At 39.3% G+C, this 22,736-nt stretch overlaps 1 protein-coding gene across 1 annotated transcript in view; it reads right to left on the bottom strand.

The window, feature by feature from the left end:
- PDCD1LG2 (programmed cell death 1 ligand 2) overlaps positions 1 to 22,736 on the bottom strand; it is a 59,708-nt gene that overhangs the window by 15,003 nt on the left and 21,969 nt on the right. Inside the window, exons 3-4 of the mRNA XM_007969323.3 lie at positions 20,204 to 20,509; positions 6,196 to 6,465 (exon numbers count right to left, since the gene is read on the bottom strand). Of these exons, the coding sequence (XP_007967514.1) occupies positions 6,196 to 6,465; positions 20,204 to 20,509 (576 nt within the window). The remainder of the gene's footprint in view (positions 1 to 6,195; positions 6,466 to 20,203; positions 20,510 to 22,736) is intronic.

Below are 22,736 nucleotides of genomic sequence, written 5' to 3'. Positions count from 1 at the left end.
ACTGCTAAGTAAATGGCAGTGCCAGGATTGCAAACCCAGATCTATCTGACCCAAAGCTCAGCCCCCACAGATATTTGTCTCCATCCAAAAGAGTGTGATTAACATTAAGGAAGGAAAAATAAGGAGCCTTGCTCATCCAAATATTGGATAACCCATATTGATTACAATCTGCTTCTTAGTTTCTAGGAAGTGCTTAGTAAGCACTTGCTGGATGTGAGTCAAGGAGAACTGGGCCTCTCACTGTCCCCACAACAGGAGAGGTCCCTACCTCAGTGTCTTTATGCAAACCCTTGTCCTGTGCAGGTTCCCTCACAGTCTCTTCCACGTACAGAAGCTCTACTCATCCCTGAAGACTCCAAAGTTGAACATCCAGTAGGACATCAGTCTACTTAGACTGTATTTGGAGGACAAAGGCCTTTTCTAAACTACCTCTGAGTCCTCTCTAGAGCCAAGCAACAGCTACATGAAAAGTGTCAATATGGAATTGTTGCACTGAATTGACTGTCTTTTAGTCCACCTAGCCTGATCCTCCTAGTCATTTGTTACCTTGTGGTATACTGCTGGTTAATCATTCCTTCTTTCAACTCTCATATTAAGGAATTAGCTGTACACATGGCTTCTCAAGCCTACCCCGTAGTTAAGTGGGCCCAGATGTGTCATCTAAGTTCAGGCTAAGAGAGTGAGTTTTCTAGGTCTTCACCTTAAAACATTGAATGCGTCTTCCACCACTCATTTACTTTCTGAAGGTTGAAACATGGGTTTGGCACTGACTGAGCTTTTGCAATTTTATAGAGACAACATCCTGGAGAATGGCAGAGCAACAGGATAAAAAGAACCTGGATCACTGAATGACTCTATGGAACATAGCTACTTAGCTGCTGTGAACCACCTGAGTGTTACCTGGAAAGAAAGAAACTTCTGTCTTTCTTCTCACTATATTTTGAGGTCTCTTCATTATGGTAGCTTCCCTGTATCCTAATACATATTCCTCTAAATTGTTTTAAGATCCTTGCATACTCTTTTGACATTTTATTTATTTATTCATTTATTTTCTATTTATTTGAGACGGAGTTTCACTCTTGTTGCCCAGGCTGGAGTGCAGTGGCATGATCTTGGCTCACTGCAACCTCTGCCTCCTGGTTCAAGTGATTCTCCTGCTTCAGCCTCATGAGTAGCTGGGATTACAGGCACCTGCCACCATGCCCAGCTAACTTTTTGTATTTTTATTAGAGATGGGGTTTCACCATGTTGGCCAGGCTGGTTTTGAACTCCTAGCCTTAAGCAATCCACCCATCTCAGCCTCCCAAACTGCTAGGATTACAGGCATGAGCCACTGTGCCTGGCCAATAATTGCATACTCTTAGCAATGATATAATGAGGCAGATGTGTGACTTTGGTTATTTTGTTGCTGGTATTTGTGCCACAAGCTAGAATATCATTTGGCTGCTTTGACCTGGCTGTCCACACAGTCTGGTAGCTGGGATGATGGGACTGGTATTATCTAAGATGAAGTCTCCAACCCATCAACCCAACATTTGTTGAGCACTTATTATGAACACAGCACTCTGCTTCTGCCTTAGTGTAGAATAAAGACGACTTGTGTGAACAATGAAAATACATGGAAAATAAAATAGCAATTAAAAAGGCAAGCATAGTTATAAGGCAAACAAATGGTCCAGGTAATAGGTCTCAAAATGTGGGATGAGGGAAAGACTCCCTTGTGCCCTGGAGTGACTGAGCTGCCCCAGAGAGAGGGTGGGCTTGGAGCTAGTAGAGAGAAAAATGATTATATTTATGTGGACAAACCTGAGCAAAGAAGGCATGGAGGTAGAAAAGGTACAACCACATTCAGAGAGCATGTGGTGAGGAAGGGATGGTTAATGAAGCAGAGGATCCATTTCAGTGAACAGCAGGACAAATACAAACCTGGGAAGGATGAGTAAAACCAGGTTGAGAATTTCTAACTACACAAAGATTTCTCCATCTCCCTGATGGCTGCATTTATGAGTGATACCCTAGGAGATCCTGAGCTCTGATGAAGACCCCACAGGTCTCTCCTGTGGTTGTTGACTATTTAGTCAGCCATGTTGGCTCCCGTGGAGAGAGCGGGGTGGCCATTTTACTCTACTGTTAACTTCTCACAGCATACAGGCTTCCAGAGCAATCGTCAGTCTGCCCTTTCACTTCTCTACCATGCAGAATAAAATACTGACATAATCAGTGATGTAAAGGGTGGACTCTAGTTATTTCTAAATTCATCTTATATAGGCCCCTATTTCCCTGGAGAGGTTCTTATATAAAAAGTGTCTTTCTAGAAAACTACAATTTATCCAAAGTACTGGCCTACACTTAACCAGGCAGAAAATTCCACATAACAAAGGACAGTTGAGTAAACAATTCCAGGGAAAAAAAGTTATCCTGGGATTGCTCATATTTAATCCTCCTTAGAGGCTTTAGCTTTAGTATGAATTAGAGTTCATCTTTCATGAGGTGAGAAGTCTATGGTCTTAACCATGATATAAAGAGAGGTAGAGAATATTGAAAGACTAACTTGCCTAATTCATTTTTTTACCTGAAGTTGGTCCTAAAATTGATGGATTTCTAGTTTCTTTCTTTCCCCTCCCTACCTCCCCTCCTCTCCTCTCCCCTTTCCTTTTCTTTTTTGGAGACAGAGTCTCACTCTGTTGCCCAGGCTGGAGTAGAGTACAGTGGCACAATTGTAGCTCACTGTTACCTCAATCTACTGGGCTCAAGTGATCCTCCTGCCTTGGCCTCCCAAAGTACTGGGATTACAGAATGAACCACTGTGCCCAGCCTCTAATGTTTTGATTTCAGTTAAGGTCCTTAGCATGACTCCTATCTTTCTTTCTAAACTAATAATTTAGTTGTAAAGAAGCTGGGCTAATTTTAGTGTTGGCATTGGGAAGTAAACTGCGGATAGGTAGGGAAGTGGAAAGAGGGGAGAGATGACAGTACATCTAGTTGCCTCTGAAAACTGTATCAGGGAATAATTTTTTCCAGAAGAAAATACCAGGAAAGTAATGATGAGATGGGTATTCAGTCACTGCAAAGTTCTTAGAGTCTGGTCTGTGGATCAGTGTCACTCCATGAAAAAAATTAATTTTAATTTGGGATAAAGAATCATATATCTCTGATGCCTCAACTCATACCATGTCTGCCTCATGCCAACTGTACTTGATGGTGGTAGTTCTGTGCAAGGTCTAATTCACTTCCTCCCGACAACCTCCTCAAGCATGTTCTGTGTCTGTACCAGGGCTATCCCAATGCTGTAAGTTGGCCCCTCTCACCATTACTTCCAATGACTCACTTAAAGAAGTTCGCTCAACCCCGCACATTTAGGCTCTGCTGGATCAAAGGTCTGTCTGGCTTCCTATAGGGAATTCTAGCAGGGGATACTGTGTTTGTCCTACTGCATCTAAAGCTGTGCTACTGGCCTGGCCACCTTGAGCTCTTAATATTGGCAGACCAGTGGGCAAAGAAAAAAATTATCATACTGGTAGAGTAATCAATCTTGATTATCATGAAAATCTTGAACACCGCTATATAATGGAGACAAGGAAGAGTATGTTTAGAACTCAGGGGTCCGCTGATTCACTGGTTCTTTTTACTTCCATATCCAGTGATAATGAAAAGATATTTGCAACAACCCCAGTCTGTTAAGGACATGATGATCAAAGGCTTAGATCTCTTAGGGTCGTAAGTCTGGGTCACCCTATCAGGCAAAGAAACCATTCCATCTGAGGTGTTGGGTGAGGGAAATCTGGAATGTATGGTGGATGAGTAAGACAACAAATATCACCTGTGGCTTGGGATCAACAGCAGCAGCAGGAACTGCAGCTTGTTCCACAAACTGGTGTACATTAAATCTTTCGCAGAGATTGTGGCTCCCTCCCAGCTGGAAGGCTCAGTGACAGAGCCAACTTAATGTAGGGCTTGAGTGGATTTGAACAGTACAAGTGGGGACTCTGAAGTCCTGCCTTATTTCCTCTCAGCCCCCACCTTTCACTTCAGCCAGCTGGAGTAGAATTCTGGGTGGGCTTACACTCACTTCAAGGTCAGTAACTCACCTCAAATTGGATACTTTTCTTTCTGCTCTGAGACTTTTCTGATGCTATGGATGCTGGGGAAAGCTCACTCAGCCCACATGCATGTCTTAAGCCCAGCAGCAGAATGGAGTTCATATTCCTGTCAACCAATGGACGTGAAGCAGATGAACAAGTCCTTCCACCAGAAATTCTTTGAGTAGACATCTTAGGAGGCTATCTACATGCTGGTCCTTGAATATTTGAGTTTCTGTTGCCCACACAAACAACTTTGATAATATACTCTTATATTATTCTCTCTTAAACTCCTAAATCTCTTGTTTCTGCCCTCTTGGGTTACCAATTAAATACCTGCATGCCACACAAGTCCTCATCATAGGCTCTGTCTTACCCAGCTAAGACAATGGGCAAAATGTGAAATACAATGACATTATAGTGAATTTTCTATAAAGCCAAATTGAATCAGTACTAGGGACTGTCCTTTATTCTGACAGTATATCTCTTCTCAGTAGGGTAGATAAAATGATGGCTCTCTCCAAAGATGTCCATATTCTAATCCCTGGAACATGTGACTATGTCACCACCTTACATGGCAAAAGGAATTTTGAAGATGGACCTTGAGATGAGATCACCACCCTGAATAACCGGGGGGATGCAGTACCTAATGCAATCACAAGGGTCCTTAAGAGGTGGCAAAGAGAAGCAAGCTAGTTAGAGAAAGAGATGTGGCTGATCACAGTGGCTCACGCCTGTAATCCCAGAACTTTGGGAGGCCAAGGCAGGCAAATCACCTGAGATCAGGAGTTTGAGACCAGCCTGGCCAACATGGAGATACCCCATCTCTACTGAAAATACAAAAATTAGCCAGTCATGGTGGCATGTGCCTGTAATCCCAGCTTCTCAGGAGGCTGGGACAGAAGAATTGCTTGAACCCGGGAGGCGGAGGTTGGAGTGAGCCAGGATAGTGGCACTGCATTCCAGCCTGGGCGGCAGAATAAGACTCCATCTCAAAAAAAAAAAAAAAAAAAAGAGAGAGAGAGAGTGGGAGAGATGTGGTGACAGAAGCAGAGGGCTGAATGATGGGGTTGCTGCCTCTGAAGGTGGAGGGGCCATAAGGCAATGAATGCACGTGTCCTCTAGCAGCTGGAAAAGACAGGAAAGTGGAATCTTCCCTTAGGGCCTCTGCAATCCTGCTGACACCTTGATTTGAGCCCAGTGAAACTCAAGTCTGGCTTTCTGGCCTCCATAAGTATCAGATAGTAAATCTGTGTTGTCTTAAACTGTGAAGTTTGTGGTAATTTGATATAGAAGCATTAGGAAACATACGCACTTGGTGATGAGATTACCTGTCTCTTGCGAAATGATTGTGATACTAGGTGTTTGTTGTCCTTACTTGGCAGATAAAAGTTGTTATTCTCCCAAGATTGTTTGAAATTCTGCTGGTGTATGAAGATCAAAAGTATGGGATCCCTTCCAAAAATATCCAGCATAGCCAGTCAAGGCTCTGAAGGATTTTGTAAGAGACCAAATTTCTTGGAAAAACCCCACAACCAGCTGACTGGCAGCAAATACAGCAAAGAAATATTCATTCTGCTGGCTCATGACACTGTGCATGAGTCACAGTGATTAGCTATTGTACTAGATATTTTCTGTTTCCTCTCCAGATCTGTTCTGTACACTTCAACACTGCTCTGAGCCCTGAGAAGTTGACTTATGGAATACAACAGTGGACCCTTGTATTCTCTGACTTCTAGCAGGGTTCAGCCAATGGAAGGCACTAGCAGGAGATTGGAGGGTGGGAGGAGAATGAGGTTGGGGTATTCATTCATCCAGCTTCCACCCTTTGGAGTTGCTGCAGGTGGCAGCTTCCCTATTCTGTATCTACAGCTTCTGTGAAATGGGGCTTTCCCTACAGTTGCCTTCTGATTCCAGTAACTTCTCCAACAGCGGTAATTACTCTCCCAATATTGAAGCCCCAGTGTTCTGCACTATCCTTTGTAGTTTCTACAAATGCTGATCACACCTTCATAAATAGTCCCTTTATTACACTCTCCTCCAATCACTGAATTGTGCCATCTGTTTCTTGCCTGAACCCTGACTGATAGACCTAGGAAGTGGGGGCAGCTCTTACTTTGAAGGTCAATGCTGGCCAAAGTAAGTTCCCTCACTTGAGCATTCCAGAACACACAGCTGAAGTTTCTGCCAGGATGTGGCTTGAGGCGCAGAACACTGGTGACCTGGTAGAGGCCTTCAGGGGTCCTGGAGTGGCTGGTGTTGGCAGGAACGCTGATGTTTGGCCAGGATACTTCTGCCAGAGGATAACCTGTAGCCTGGCATGTGAGCTCTACCTCATTTGTTTCTGGAACCTTTAGGATGTGAGTGTTTATTTTCCTGTAGGAAGCTGGACAATAGAGAAGAAAAAGAAATAAGACTTTATTTTCTGATTCCTATAGAGTTTGGTACTTAATGCCATGTGAAATGAATAAAATTATCACTATCAATATTAATAATGGTTATCATTTGCAAACACACTCTATATCCCTGATATCACGCTATTTTCCACATGTTGAATTATTTAGTTCTTACAATGCAATAGATGGCATCATTGATATTCCCAATTTTTGTACAGGGTAACTGAAGATAGAGAAGTTGAGTATTTTGCTCATAGTCGTAGAGCTTATAACTGGTAGGACCAATATTTGAACATTGGAATTCTGATTCCAGATCTCAACAGTGGTCTAAGCTACCACAATTTGTGGCTTCTTTCTTATAGTGCTGTAAATTATTTCACAATTGGGGGCCAGAAAGAGGATGGAAAAATAAAAATCACTAGATTACCCACTATCTCACTTTATTTGGTACTTTTTCCAGACATCTTCAGTCAAAAATTTACTTTTTACTTTCTCCTTTCCTCAGTTTTCTTTGAGATTAAGAAGAGAAAAAAAATAAAGACTTAGATAATGTCTATAAATAGTCAAGAGTTGGGTATATTTATTCTGCACTTCTCCCTAACACATACACATACATATACACAAATACACACAGTTCATGCACACACATGCTTCTTTGCAGTATATGCAGAGTGAATTAATCAGATATGGCTGCCTGCTCTCAAGAAAGCTGAGATCTAAGTATAGTCATTTTGGAAAATAGTATACAGGTTCCTCAAAAAACTAAAAATAGAATTACCACACGATCCAGCAGTCCTATTTCTGGGTATATATCCAAAGGAATTGAAATTAGTCTGTTGAAGAGATATCTGTATTCCTATGTTCATTTCAGCATGATTCACAATAACCAAGATGTGGAACAAACCTAAATGTCCATCAACAGAGAATGAATAAAGAAAATGTGGTATATATACACATGGAATACTATACAGCCCTTAGAAATAAGTAAAATCTGTCATTCATGATAACATGGGTGGAACTGAAGTGTATTATGCTAAGTTGAATAAGCCAGGCACAGAAAGACAGATAATGTATGACCTCGTTTATTTGTGAAATCTATAAAAGTAGATCCCATAGAAACAGAGTAGAAAGGTGGCTATCAGAGGCTGGGGTTGGAGCAGATGTTGCTCAGTCTCAGAGTGGAGGAAATGTTATAGTGATCTATTGCCCTGTGTGATGACCACAGTTAATAATAATGTATTCTGTATTCCAATTTGCTAAAAGCATGAATTTTTTACATTCTCACCACAAAAAAAAAAAAAAAAAACTTGGTGATGTGATATTTTAACTAGTTTGATTTATTCTTTTTTTTTTTTTTTTTTTTGAGACAGAGTTTCGCTGTTGTCACCCAGGCTAGAGTGCAACAGCGTGGTCTTGGCTCACTGCAACCTCCACCCCCCAGGTTCAAGTGATTCTCCTGCCTCAGCCTCCTAAGTAGCTGGGATTACAGGCACCTGTCACCATGCCTGGCTAATTTTTTCTATTTTTAGTAGAGATGGGGTTTCACCATGTTGGTCAGGCTAGTCTCGAACTCCTGACCTCAGGTGATCCACCTGCCTCGGCCTCCCAAAGTGCTGGGATTGTAGGCATGAGCCACCGTGCCTGGCTTGACTGACTCTTTCTGTAATCTATACATAGATCGAAACATCACATTGTACCCCATAAATATACATTACTGCCAGTTAAAAATAAATTTTAAAGTTAAAATAAAACTTTATAACTTTATAAAAGCTTTAAAAATAAATAAAATAAACATGATATTCTGAGAGACTAGAAGCCACAAGAACAAACCTTCCAGTGGTCTTAGATAATAGCTAAAAATAAACAAATATCAATACCATATGCAGTTACCAGGCAATGTGGAAAGTCACCTGTTGATTTTCGCTGAGAGGAAGAGGGAATGAGCACTGGCTTTCATTAGGTAGGAAATATTCCTTTAATAAATTAAGTTTCAATACAATTTTTGAAGTAAGGATAGTCTTGAAGTAAAGGCAGAGGTGTGATACAACTTTTTTCTCCTAAATTGTTGGAAGTATAAATAGGTACAAACTTTGTGAAAAGCAATTTCACATTAAAAATAGTGGTAACAACCATGTGAAAACCATCTGATGTGTATGATTTACGTATTGTTTTCTATGTGTTAAGCTTTGTGCCACGTCCTTTTACATCCTGCGGAAGAGAAGGAATGTTCATGCCCTTCTTCACAATTTTTGCCCCTCTGTTCCCCTCCTGTGTTGTGAGTCTCAATGTTAAGAGTTGACAATTTGATTCGTTGTAGCAAACAACACCCACTAGATCTGGGTTCACTAGAGAGCAGGGTCACTGCACAGTGAAACATCCACCAGAACCTGCATGCACTTGGGCTCTGCCTTGAAGTTCTTGTCTCCATGTGGTCAGCACACCCAGCTGGGCCTGCTGGTATGTCCCAAAAAGCTCTGACATCTTTCCCCTTAATGTATAAATATATATAATACATATAATACATTATGTCATTTAAATGATACACAGACCCTATGAGGTAGGTAAAATTCATATTCCTATTTTGTAATGCATTCTGCATTGGAATCACCATAAGAGGATGTGTCTCTGTGTAATTGCAGATGTCCAGGGATGGAGCAAGATAAGCAGGTAGAGGAATATGCTCTGGGATTCTTAGGAGCACCCAGCACTAGTAGAAGATGAGGCGATTCAGGCACTGAAGCAGTCTACTGAAGGACTTGACCTGTTAGACTCACCAGTCTCCTTGAAGCCAAAACTTTGGCCTATCTTTCACAATCAAACAGTACCTGAAGTGTGCATTTCGAGTACTCACTTTATCTGTCATTTTATGTTGTTTATCTACACTTATTTTCCCTTGGTTCAATGTCTTTTGTAATCATTTTATATGATCATACTGTAGATTATTTCTGTAAGCTCTCAAGTCTTTTGGGGAATGAAGTAGAACAAGAACAGGAGCAGAGTACTATAGGTGAGGGTCCGGTCCACTATTGCAGGTGGCTTGGACTAAGAAGCTGATCTTGGTGTCCTGGTTGAGAAGTGATTTCAGAAGTAGGGATGCCAGGAATCGGAAGCTTGCCTGAGGCTTTGACTTGGGATACATGAGGGAGCAGATAGGGAGACATAGAGAGAGCTCTTCGGCTACAAGAATCAGCAAGGTTTGGGGAAGGGACAGGAGCCCACATCCTACATTTTTGCAGTATCAGAAATGTCTCCACAGCCTCTTTCTTATTTGGGAGGTGGCGGAAAAGGAATTGCTTCCCAATGGAGAAGCTGGACTGAGAGTGATGTTCTTAGGAAAAGATGAGTAAATTTTATAATTTAAGAGGTGGAAGTACTCCAAAAATTCAAGTCATCTGACTTATTGCTCAATGAAAAACACCTTCTACAGCAATTCTCCTAGATAATTGCTTTGATGAATGTTCCACATACACTTGAAAACAATGTGTATTCTTCAGTTGCTGGGTGTACGTTCTATATACCATATGTCAATTAGGTCAAGATGGCTAATTGCGTTGTTCAGATTTTCTATTTTCTTAATTGTTCTATCAGTTATAATAGAGATGAGTTGAAATCTCAAATGTAAATGTGGATTTGACCTTAGTTCTCCTAAGTCTGCCAATTGTTGTTTAATATGTGAAGCTATCCTGTTAAATGGACACACATTTAGGATTGTTAGGTGTTTAGAACTCACTTTTTTATCATTATGAAGTGTCCCTTGTTATCTTTAGTAATATTTATCTTCTGATATTAGTAACCTGCTAAATAATTAACTTTTGCTTGAAAACATCTATGAATGGAAACTCCTACTTCCTCTAGAAGCAGTCTTTGCCATGATTATACAATAAGCAAGTTAAACTTCCATTGGAAAGATTTTCTTCATGCCAAGCAAAATTGTGCCTCTTTGTAGCTTCTACCCATTAGTATTTGTCTAGTTTAGTAACACAACATATGAAAAGCACCATAGTTAAAAACATGAGTTCAGAATCTAAGCAGTTTGACTAGGCTTTAGCCAAGAGCTAGTTATATGACCTCTTAAACCCTCAGTTTTCTTGTTTATGAAATGGATACAGCAATACTTATCCTTAACAAGGGTGTTAAATAAATAAATTAGATGTCTAGAACATAACTCAATTAGTGTTAGCAATTATTGCAGGTAACCCTTCTGGTATTTGAAGATAACTGGGAAGACTTCATCTAGTCTTTTCAACCCTAAGTAAAACATGCCTACCTCCTTTAACTGTATCTCACAAGACACAGTCTTCAGACCCATTTCCAGATAGTAGTCTTTGGGTATAGTTTAGTTTTGCCAAGTTCTTTAAAAAGGATACTGCAACACAATCTATATTCTAGGTATTATCTGAGCAGCACAGATATCCAGGATTTTAATGTAACCTAAGGTCATAAGATCAGTTTTGCTAAATATATGATCTGCTGCTCAGTTAAGTTGGCTATATCCTTACAACCTGAATAACAGACCCCTTAGCACTTGGAGATTGTCTCCAAGTTGACTCAAGACCACAACCAGCCTTCGTTGTCCCTGACTCAACAACTACTAGCTGTTCAGTCTGTTATAGATCTAGTCAGCTATATTATTATCCCACCTTTTACCACCTTATACAAAGGTGTGTGCTTTGTGCGTCCTGGGTCTGTTTGCCTTCAGATCCATCCCTCAGTTTTTCTTCTCTGCTCTGCGTTGCAGGAAGGCAGATTCCTGTGGCCTGTATAGCCTAGGCACATGACAGCCAATAGGAAGCAGGACAGGAACACTAGAGGGTGGATGGGAGGGAGAAGGGAAGGTATTTCTCCCCCATGCTCTATACTTTTGTGGCCTCCCCAGCAGAAGAAGCATCTCTTCCTTGGCTCCAGATACCAATGGACAGGCCCACTGGGTTCCAGTGTCTGTCAAGTGACTTTAATGCCTGGGCTCCATTAACCCTGACTTCCCACTTTTCCCTATAGCCTAGTGGAAGGAGCAGTTTTCTGCTATTGCTAATTTCTGAATTGCTTCCCTGTTCTCTGGCTTCTCAGTCTCCGTCATTAAAAGAATTACTGTTATCTGCTTTAGATTTCCACAGGTTTAAATGGTTTCTGTTTCCCTGGTTTGTTCTGGCTGTCTGACAGATGTGTTACAAGCAATGCTGTAATTTCTGAAATAAAGATGAGCTGTGTACATGGTAGTATCTGTTTTATAGTCATAATGACAGTAAATAAATGGAAAAATGTAGTTTTATATGCCTTGGTCTTAGAAGATCTATGCAAGTTTCTAGTAATCAGTTAAATCTTTTAGGACTGCTTTCAATTCATCTGTTAAATTGCCTGAAAAAGAATAGCAGGTTAATGAGTTTGTAATTCCCAGGAGCTTTTCCCCCCTTTGAAATTCAGGGCATTGTTTTCTTTATAAAAATAATTTTCTTTCTTTATTTTTAAAACATGTATTATTTTACTCCAATGGCTTCCCGCTACTGCAGGCAGAGCTCAGAACATTGTTTTCTTGACTCCAATTTTCTTATGCCCTTCTGCTTCCCCAAGGGAAAAAAAGACACTGAGACTTGACTCTTCTAGCAAATGCTTTCCTTGGGCCTTAGAGGCTTAAACGTGCAGTTGTGTTTTCACTCCTGCCTTGCTTCTATTTGACTGTTTCCTTCCTCTGCCCTTGTTTTTTTTTCCTTCTTAGGGTGAAGGCCCTTTTAATGGAGGTCATGCCGCCTCCTTCCTGTACTTGCTGAAGTTGAATTCTTGTCTTTCTTGGGCCTTTTTTGTGGGTTTGAAGTACTTTTTTTTTAAATTTATTTTTTATTTCAATAAGTTTTTGGGGAACAGGTGGTGTTTGGTTACATGGATAAGTTGTTTTTGTTTGTTTTGTTTTTTTGGAGACGGAGTCTCACTCTGTCACCCAGGCTGGAGTGCAGTGGTGCGATCTCAGCTCACTCTCAGCTCACTGCAACCTCCGCCTCCTGGGTTCAAGCGATTCTCCTGTCTCAGCCTCCAGAGTAGCTGGGATTACAGGCGTGTGTCACTATGCCTGGCTAATTTTTGTATTATTAGTAGAGATGGGGTTTTACCATGTTGGCCAGGCTGGTCTCAAAATCCTGACATCAGGTGATCCGCCCACCTCGGCCCCCCAGAGTGCTGGCGTTACAGGCGTGAGCCACTGCGCCTGGCCATGGATAAATTCTTTAGTGGTGATTTTTGAGACTTTGGTGCACCCATCACCCAAGCAGTGTACACCGTACCAAATGTGTAGTTTCTTAATCCCTCACCCCCACCCATCCTTTCCTCCAAGTCCTGAAAGTCCATTGTATCGCCTTTGCATCCTAATAGCTTAGCTCGCACTTACGAGTGAGAACGTGCAATGTTTGGTTTTCCATTCCTGAGTTACTTCACTTAGAATAATAGTCTCCAATTCCATCCAGGTTGCTGCAAATGCTATTATTTCATTCCTTTTCATAGCTAAGTAGTATTCCATGGTGTGTGTGTGTGTGTGTGTGTGTGTGTATAATATACATATATATGTATGTATAATATATATACCACATTTTCTTTATCCACTCACTGATTGATGGGCATTTGGGCTGGTTCCATATATTTGCAATTGCTAATTGTGCCACTATAAACATGCGTGTGCAAGTATCTTTTTTTAATAATTACTTATTTTCCTCTGGGTAGATACCTAGTAGTGGAATTGCTGGATCAAATGGTAGATATACTTTTAGTTTTTAAAGGAATCTCCACACTGTTTTCCATAGTGATTATACTAGTTTACATTCCCACCAACGGTGTAAAAGTGTTCTCTTTTCACCACATCCATGACAACATCTATTATTTTTTGATTATGGCCATTCTTGCAGGAGTAAGGTGGTATCGCAGTGTGGTTTTGATTTGCATTTCCCTGAGTGATGCTGAGCATTTTTCCATATGCTTGTTGGTCATTTGTATATCTCCTTTTGCGAATTGTCTATTCATGTCCTCAGCCGATTTTTTGATGGGATTTTTTTTTTTTTTTCTTGCTGATTTATTTGCATACCTTGTAGATTCTGGATATTAGTCCTTTGTCAGATGTATGGATTGTGAACATTTTCTCCCACTCTGTGGGTTGTCTGTTAACTCTGCTGATTATTTCTTTTGCTGTGCAGATGCTTTTTAGTTTAATTAAGTCCCACTATTTATCTGTCTTTGTTGCATTTGCTTTTGGGTTCTTGGTCACGAAGTCTTTGCCTAAGCTAATGTCTAGAAGGGCTTTTTTGATGTTATCTTCTAGAATCTTTATGGTTTCAGGTCTTAGATTTAAGTCTTTGATCCATCATGAGTTGATTTTTTTATAAGGTGAGATATGAGGATCTAGTTTATTCTTCTCCGTGTGGTTAGCCAGTAATCCCAGCACCGTTTGTTGAATAGGGTGTCCTTTCCCCACTTCATGTTTTGGTTTGCTTTGTCAAAGATCAGTTGGCTGTTAGTATTTGGCTTTATTTCTAGGTTCTCCATTTTGTTCCATTGGTCTATGTGCCTATTTTTATACTAGTATTATGCTGTTTTGGTGACTATTGTGTTACAGTATGGTTTGAAGTTAGGCAATGTGATGCCTCCAGGTTTGTTCTTTTTGCTTAGTCTTTCTTGCTTTGGCTATGTGGGCTCTTTTTTGGTTCCATATGAATTTTAGGATTGTTTTTTCTAGTTTTGTGAAGAATGATGGTAGTATTTTGATGGGGATTGCATTGACTTTGTAGATTGCTTTTGCCAGTATGGTCATTTTCACAATATTGATTCTACGTATTCATGAACATGGGATGTGTTTCCATTTGTTTGTGTCATCTTTGATTTTTTTCAGTAGTGATTTGTAGTTTTCCTTGTAGAGGTCTTTCATGTCCTTGGTTTGGTATATTCCTAAGTATTTTATTTTGTTTTTGCAGCTATTGGTTGATGTTGGTGTATAGCAGAGCTACTGATTTGTGTACATTAATTTTGTATCCTGAAACTTTGCTGAATTCGTTTACCAGTTCTAGGAGCTTTTAAGATGAATGCTTAGGGTTTTCTAGGTATATGATCATATCATCAGCAAACAGCAACAGTTTGACTTCCTCTTTACCGATTTGGATGCCCTTTATTTCTTTCTCTTTGAGTGCTCTGGCCAGGACTTCCAGTACTACGCTGAGTAAAAGTGGTGAAAGTGGGTATTCTTGTGTTGTTCCAATTCTCAGGGAGAATGCTTTCAACTTTTCCCCATTCAGTATAATGTTGGCTGTGGGTTTGTCATAGGTAGCTTTTATTACCTTAAGATATGTTCCTTCTGTGCTGATTTTGCTGAGGGTTTTAATCATAAAGGATGCTAGATTTTGTCAAATGCTTTTTCTGGATCTATTGAGATGATCATGTGATTTTTGTTTTTAATTCTGTTTGTGTGGTATATCACATTTATTAACTTGTGGATGTTAAACCATCCCTGCATTCCTGGTATAAAACCCACTTGATCATGGTGGATAATCTTTTTGATATGCTGTTAGATTTGGTTAGCTAGTATTTTGTTGAGGATTTTTGCATCTATGTTCATCAGGGATAGTGGTCTGTAGCTTTCGTTTTTTGTTATGTCCTTTCCTTGTTTTGGTATTAGCGTGCTACTGACTTCATAGAATGATTTAGGGAGGATTCCCTCTTTCTCTATCCTGTGGAATAGTGTCAATAGGTTTGGGACCAATTCTTCTTTGAATGTCTGATAGAATTCAGCTGTGAATCTGTCCGGTCCTGGACTTTTTTTTGTTGACAATTTTAAAAGTTACCATTCAATCTTGCTGCTTGTTATTGATCTGTTTATAGTTTCTATATCTTCCTGCTTTAATCTAGGAGGGTTGTATATTTCAGGAATGTATCCATGTCCTCTAGCTTTTCTAGTTTATACGTGTAAAGGTATTCATGGTGGCCTTGAATAATCTTTTGTATTTCTGTGATATCAGTAGTAATATCTCCATTTCATTTCTAATTGAGATTATTTGGATCTTCTCTCTTCTTTTCTTGGTTATCAATTTTATTTATCTTTTCAAATAAACAGATTTTTGTTTAATTTCTCTTTTGTATTTTTTTGTTTCAATTTCATTTAGTTATGCCCTGATCTTTGTAATTTCTTTTCTTCTGCTGGGTTTGGGTTTGGATTGTTCTTGTTTCTCCAGCTCCAGGAGGTGTGACCTTAGATTGCCTACTTGTGCTCTTTCAGACTTTTTGATGTAGGCATTTAATGCTATGAACGTTTCTCTTAGCACTGCTTTTGCTGTATCCCAGAGTTTTGATAGGTTGTATCACTATCATCGTTCAGTTCAAATAGTTTTTTATTTCTATCTTGATTTCATTGTTCACCCAGTGATCATTCATTATTTGACATCCATGTATTTGCATGGTTTTGAAGGTTCCTTTTGGAGTTGATTTCCAGTTTTACTCTACTGTGATCTAAGAGAGTACTTGATATAATTTTGATTTTCTTAAATTTACTGAGACTTGTTTTGTGGCCTACTATATGATCTATCTTGGAGAAAGTTCCATATGCTGATGAATAGAATGTATATTCTGCAATTGTTGAGTAGAATGTTCTGTAAATATCTGTTAAGTCTATTTGTTGTAGGGCATAGTTTAAATTCATTGTTTCTGGTTTGAAGTACTTCTGTAAGCTTCAGCGCATTCCTGGTGTTGGCTCTTCCCATTCCCCTGACCTGCTCAGGCCTTCAGGATGGTTTGGCCCTTGGTGTTCTTATTTTTAGTGCCTCCTCTGTGACCCTGTCTGGAAACCTTTGCACAGACCAGTTCTCAACCCCAGCTCCTCTGAGAGACCCCTGGGTTCCTGGGGCCTCTCTGTTCTTTGGCCATGCTACCACCCCTTCCTCAGATGGATTGCCCCCAGTAATGTAGATGCCACCTGGCTTTTCAGAAACCACAGTCTTTTATCACTGTCTCTTCCAGAATCTCCAGTCATTCCACCTCATAATTTTTTCTGTCCTTTTCAAATTAACTCTTTTCACTATATTTGATGTGAATTTCTGCCCAGACGTCAACGAAGGTGCTATAAACAAACCCATTTTCAAGCTTTATGCCATGGATCAGGCATTTTAAGATAAAACCATGTCCTTCTTCTAGTCCTGCTTCATTCATGGGAACCCTCACTGGGGCCCCAGATCTATCTTGCTTCTTATAGAGACCCTGGATCAGGGTAGCCTACTCTTAGTGATGGTCTTCAACTTTTTTATTGTTTCCTCCTAAAATAATTATGATACTCTTCTCACCTATGAAGTTGATTCTTAGAATTTTTCATAGGTTTCTATACTGGAAAAACATACAATGTTCAGCATCTTATGAATTTTTTTAGTAAAACAATTATTTTACTCTTACATATGTATCCAAAGGTGTCTAAATATAAAATAAGTTATCTTTTATATACAACATCATCCTTGAAAAATACATACAAATATTTAACAACAGTATATAGTTTCAAATAGCTAGAAGGAGGACATGGAATGTTCTCAACACAAAGAAATGATAAATATTTGAGATGATGAATATGCTAATTACCCCGATCTGATCACTATCCATTGTACGTATTGAAACATCACTAGGTACCCCATAAATATGTACAATTATTGTCAATTTAAAAAAAGATAAAATACATTTCACATATACCCAAAAAAATGGTCTCAAAACAAGATGCACATAACTTCAGATTTTTTTCTACTGTATGTCTGTTATTGCTTGTAATCATCTTTTCACAATAAACTTAATGTGTCAATTTCTAAAATATATGTACATAATACAATATAGTTTCCACAAGAAAAAAAATATGCATCTAAAACAATATTACATATTTTAGATAAGCTCTTACAAACAAAAGAATATGTATGAAACATGCTGGAATAATTTCCTGTGTTAAAAATGGGGAATGAGACTGGAAAATGTGGAAAAAAAGAGAATAAATAAATAAGACAAATAAGAGAGGCTTTTTAAGGTAAGGAACCTAATGAATTCAATTCCCTCTAAGTAAAAATAAATAAATTATTAAATGAAAAAATTCTTCTCTAACTATCTAAATTGTTTCTTTTCATTAATTGAACCTCACTTCCAATTTCACCTTCCCTACAGAATTTTGTCTTAATGTAACATATTTTTGTTTGACAGATTTTGCATTGATTATTGTTATATGTCTTTACAACAACAAAATATATATAGTTATTGAAATTAAAACTTTTCTTTTGTGACTATGAAGCATTAAGTGTTCAAGGTTTTCTGCATTGAGATCTAATTTCTATTATTATTAATACATATTTGGTCAAAATATAAAATGTTATGAATATTGATAATTATTAAACATGAAAGATGAAAATTTATTGGAAATGTGTCTCTTAATAAGATGGATATGGCTGTCTTTTTCAAATTATTCATGAATCTGAAGAAGTATATGACATGGTTGGAATGATTCTATATAATAGAATTCAGCATCAATTCTATTTCTATTTTTCATTTTTTTGTAGCTTATAAGGGCTAAGGAGTCTTGTTTATATGAGTAAATCAATGGGAATGGTAGCAGTTTTGTTATAGCAATGTCATTTCATTCTTTGACCTGGTTTACATGGCAAAAATTACTCATTTTTGATTATCAGCTATTAACTTTATAAGAGCCTCCTTCAATGTTGTTGAAAGCAGAAAATTTGATACCACATTATTTGCAAAAGGGTTTTTAGTCATAACAGTTCCATCAGGTGTCAATGTTCCCAATCATTCTTTTGTTTAACACTATAGAGGGTTTTACACCCTGGGACAATGGACTATATTGATGATGAGTGAGTGGTAGGCTTACAAGAGGAAGTGTTTCAGGGGAATCCCAAGAGCCTTGCCTGGCGTGCACATTCTCAGGCTCATCAATTTTGGGAAGGAGTATTTGGGGAACATGAGGATCTGGAAACTCACTTCCTAAAACTGCCTGTGCCCATACATCCCTTGAAAAGTCTTTGTAATCCCCAAATATCCCAGTTTGATGACCAACACTATAAGGAACAAATCTCTCCACAACTGAGAAATCCCTGGTCTAGGTAAGGAGTAGGCAGGGTGCCTCCCCAGGAATGAGAGACAGTCCTCAGCTTGAGAGAATGGGCAGAAAGCCTGGCCCATTAATACAGTGTTCAGATAGAGATCAATAAACACAGAAATGGTGATTTAGGGTTGCAGATATTTGAGTACATCAAGGCATCCTGAGAATGTACAACCTTACATTAAGGGAACTCAGACTAACTTCAGTATTCTAGAGTTCCTCCCAGCTGCTGCCTGGATGTAGGAAATGCAATAAAGATAGAAAACAATTATATCTAGGCTAATGGCTTTCCTGGTGACTCACTGATGGTTGAGGTGTGAGGAGGTCACTGTCCCTGTAACAACTGAGGGTATTTTAACCAACTCTGTGGACCCTTATTATATGCCAGGTACCATGCTCAGTTCTTTATGTTCATTATCTCTCTCAATGTTGACAAAAATCCTGTATGGTTGGTACTACTATTGTTCTTCTTCTACAAATAAGCAAAATGTGAGGTTATGAAAGGCAAAATAACCTGCCCAAGGACAAGGGTGAACACAAATTCATCCTCATGTCCAGTCCCTCTAGTTTGTCCTTCTTTGTACCAGATCATAAAGTCACACACTTCTGCCAAGGTTAATGGTTTTTTGGGGCCAAAACCCACAGACCCTCTAGAAGACAGTATAGACCATCTGAGGTCCAATGCGTGTGAGGGGAGAGGCCAGAGAAATACTGGCATCGTGTATCTCGGAGCACTCAAGCCCGGAGACCATAAGCGAATGAACAAGCAAAATCCATTTTTTAAGTTGTCATATGTCTTTCCCCAAATCACCTTTTCTAGAACAAACAAGAGTGTGAAGATTCTCTCTATATTTTGGGTTTGACTTGTACTGGGGTGCAGAGGTACCTGAATCCAGAGGAACAGGGACAGCTGTAGACTTCATGAGACACTCTTGGGCTACCCACTTCCCTTTACTGGATCTCAGCTACTTCATCTGCAATAAATAGGGCTTGCATTTGAGCAGTGTTTTCCAAACTTGTAACGTTTTTATGATCCAAAGTAAGAAAAAAAATTTTATACCATGACCTAACACACACACACACACACCCATCAGAAATTAGTTTTACAGTACTCAGTACTACTCTGTGATGTCTTCTGATCTACTCTATCTATTCTCTTCTATTCATTATTTTTTAGAGGGTGGGAAACATGCATTTGGTTGCTACCCACTAAATTGATATTTTAATTCACTAATGGGTGGCAAACCATGGTTTAAAAACTCTGGATTCAGGGTATAAACTATTGAAAAAGAGTACCTTAATAATCAAGTCAGGGATGTTCCATGGGAGAACTGTGAATTAGGCAAAGCTTATTTTTCAAACCCTCCCACATTTCAAGGACTAATTTTCCTGGCTTCCTCTAGTCCCATTTTATTTCTATAGCTCCTACCTCCTTTCACTTGTACTTCAGCTGCTTTGTACTCAGATGTCAAAAATTATTTCCGAGCAGATGCTTTCGTTTCTCTGAAATAGCTCTGTCTCCTTAAAAGCAGCCTTCTTGTTTTTGCTTGAGCTACCTTTAATGGGTTTCTGTGACTTGCAGGTCCTCTGTTGGAGAGATGCTTCCATGGATTCTAGTCCTTGACACCACTCACCTTTGACTTTCAGAGTCAGGTACTTGTAGTCCCAGGCAACCCCATAGATGATTATGCATTGGTACTGTCCTTCGTCCCTCACTTGGACTTGAGGTATGTGGAACAAGGCCTTCCCTAGGGACAGCTGCTCCTCCAGCAAAGTGGCTCTTTCACGGTGTGGGGATGTATCATTTTCCACCTTTTGCAAACTGGCTGTTATTGCTCCAAGGTTCACATGACTTCCAGTGTCAAAGTTGCATTCCAGGGTCACATTGCTGCCATGCTCTATTATGTACAGTTCCTTAGGGACTGTCACTGTGAATAAAGCTGAAAAGAAAACAAGATATTTTGCCATTGTCTGCCTTTACTTTACATTCCAGTTTGTACAAAGTGTGACCTGAGACCCATCTCACTGCCATTTTCCAAAAGGCACCTGTCATTATCTCGACATTCCCTTGGCGAATCCTTTCTCTCCTTTGCCTCATCCATCTGGGCAAGAGTGGGATTCTTGACCCGCTGATCTGAGGTAGCTCTCTCCTCCAAACATTCCCTCCTGGGCAGCTGACTGCCCTTTGCTCCTCTCTGGGCACCCCAGCAAGAGCTTCTGGTGGACAACACTGCTTGCTCTCAGAGGCCTCTCCCACCTCCAGTCCCTGACCCCCTGAGCCCTACGGTCATTCCAGGTCGTATGTCATATAAGAACAAAATGCTTCCTTACGACTTCCCTACCATCAAGGTCTGAGCTCATGTTACTTAAATACCTTCACATCCTATTCTCCAGGTTCATTTTCCTCAATCCATATTGATTGATTTATATATTTTCCTGCCAAATATCACCTCCTCTCACCAGTGAGGGTGATAATAACTATTACTTGTTGAGTTCTTACAATTATCAGACACTCTGCTAACACATTGTCTCACTGAGTCTTCCTAGAAGCCAGCAAGGTAGGTAATAATATTCTATCCTTTTTGTTTTTCAGAAAACAAAAATGAGGCACAAAAAGGTTAAGTAACTTGCCTAAGATTGCACAGCCAGAATCAGATCAGGTATTTCTAACCACCACATCATACAAGCCCACTGTAGATGCTTTCTATTTTCTAACAATAAAGGGAAAGGAAAAATGGAACTGATATTTAATGTATACCTAGTATGTACCATGCCAGGCACTGTACTAGGAACTTTTAACTATATTGTTTAATACTGAAAACATGACCATGAAACATGTTTTGTCATTATGGTTATATAGTTGAGGAAACTGGCTCCAAGCAGTTCACTTCAGGACATGCATTAGTAAAGTTAAAATCCAGAGCCAGTCAGATGTTTGACTTCAAAATCCGTAGTTTCCACTCAGTGTTTACCAAAATGTGAGGGACACGCCACTAGAAGTATGTAAGACGATTTTAGTTGAGGCAGAATCAAAGCCTAAAGGGAGTTGAATTATTCAGAGAGGAATTTGTTCCCTTTTCGATTATATTTCCTTCAATTGTATATAATTTGCAACTAGACTTCCACAGCTCTAACACTGGCTATTTTTCCTTTTAATCAAACAGGAACCTTCCAGGTAGATAACAGTATCTGGGTAGGATTTGATAATACTGCTTTATTTTCATTGCATTTATTTTTCTTCCTATTCTCTATTTACCAGTGCAAATGATACTTGTTTTTTATCTACCACAGGGGTATATGGTTTTATTTTTTAAAAGTTGAATTGATCTAAATAGTTCTATAAAAATGCATAAGGAGTGGCCAAACTAGTAAAGGTAGTGTTTACATCAATAAAGTGTGAAAAATGACAAAATTAGGCTGCTTCCATCATTAATGAATGGGTATTCATTGTGATGGAGATATAGGAAAATCTTGAAGTAGTTTTGGAATAATCACAGAAGATTAGATCAAATTATGTTCAGTAGAGCTTCATTCGTTCATTCAATCAAATAATTCATTCAACAAATATTTGGGGACTTCCTCTAAGCATTAGCTATTCAAGAAGTTGTTTCAGTATAAAATGTGATATGCAAGAGCATAGGATATAGTGACAGGTGAGCCTGGGTTCAAATGCTGACTATCAGGATTAGGAGTCCTTTCACTGTGAGTCCATCCTTTAATCTCTGTGAGCTTCAGCCTCCTTATCTATAAAATGAGATTGGACTCTACCTCTCAGTATTATGGTGGAGGCTGGACGAGGTGTTACATGTGAAGTGCCTAGATCTGTCAGGCAGTAAGCACTCAGCAAATGTTCGTTCCTTTCTTTCGTATCTTTAATTCTTGGGAAAGTGGTAATTCATATGTGGAATGCATGGTCAATCTTTATCCTCCAGGATATTTTACTAACCAGGACAGTCCATTCTCTGATCAGATTTCACAGTATAAGTAACTTTTGGGTTTTCTGCTGCTTGAATGATTCCCATTGCAGTTGTCCTCTGATTCAAGTTTTTCTTCCCACTATCCTGCAAATCTCTGAAGGCAAAGACCAGGCTGAGTTTGCTTTGATATATCCAGTATGTAGTACATACCAAGTTCTAGTTAAGAGCTTGGCAAATAAATGACAGAAAG

The sequence above is a fragment of the Chlorocebus sabaeus genome, chromosome 12 (genome assembly GCF_047675955.1).
Source record: "Chlorocebus sabaeus isolate Y175 chromosome 12, mChlSab1.0.hap1, whole genome shotgun sequence".
NCBI classification, from domain to species: Eukaryota; Metazoa; Chordata; class Mammalia; order Primates; family Cercopithecidae; genus Chlorocebus; species Chlorocebus sabaeus.
This window is presented reverse-complemented; position numbering and strand designations above follow the sequence as displayed.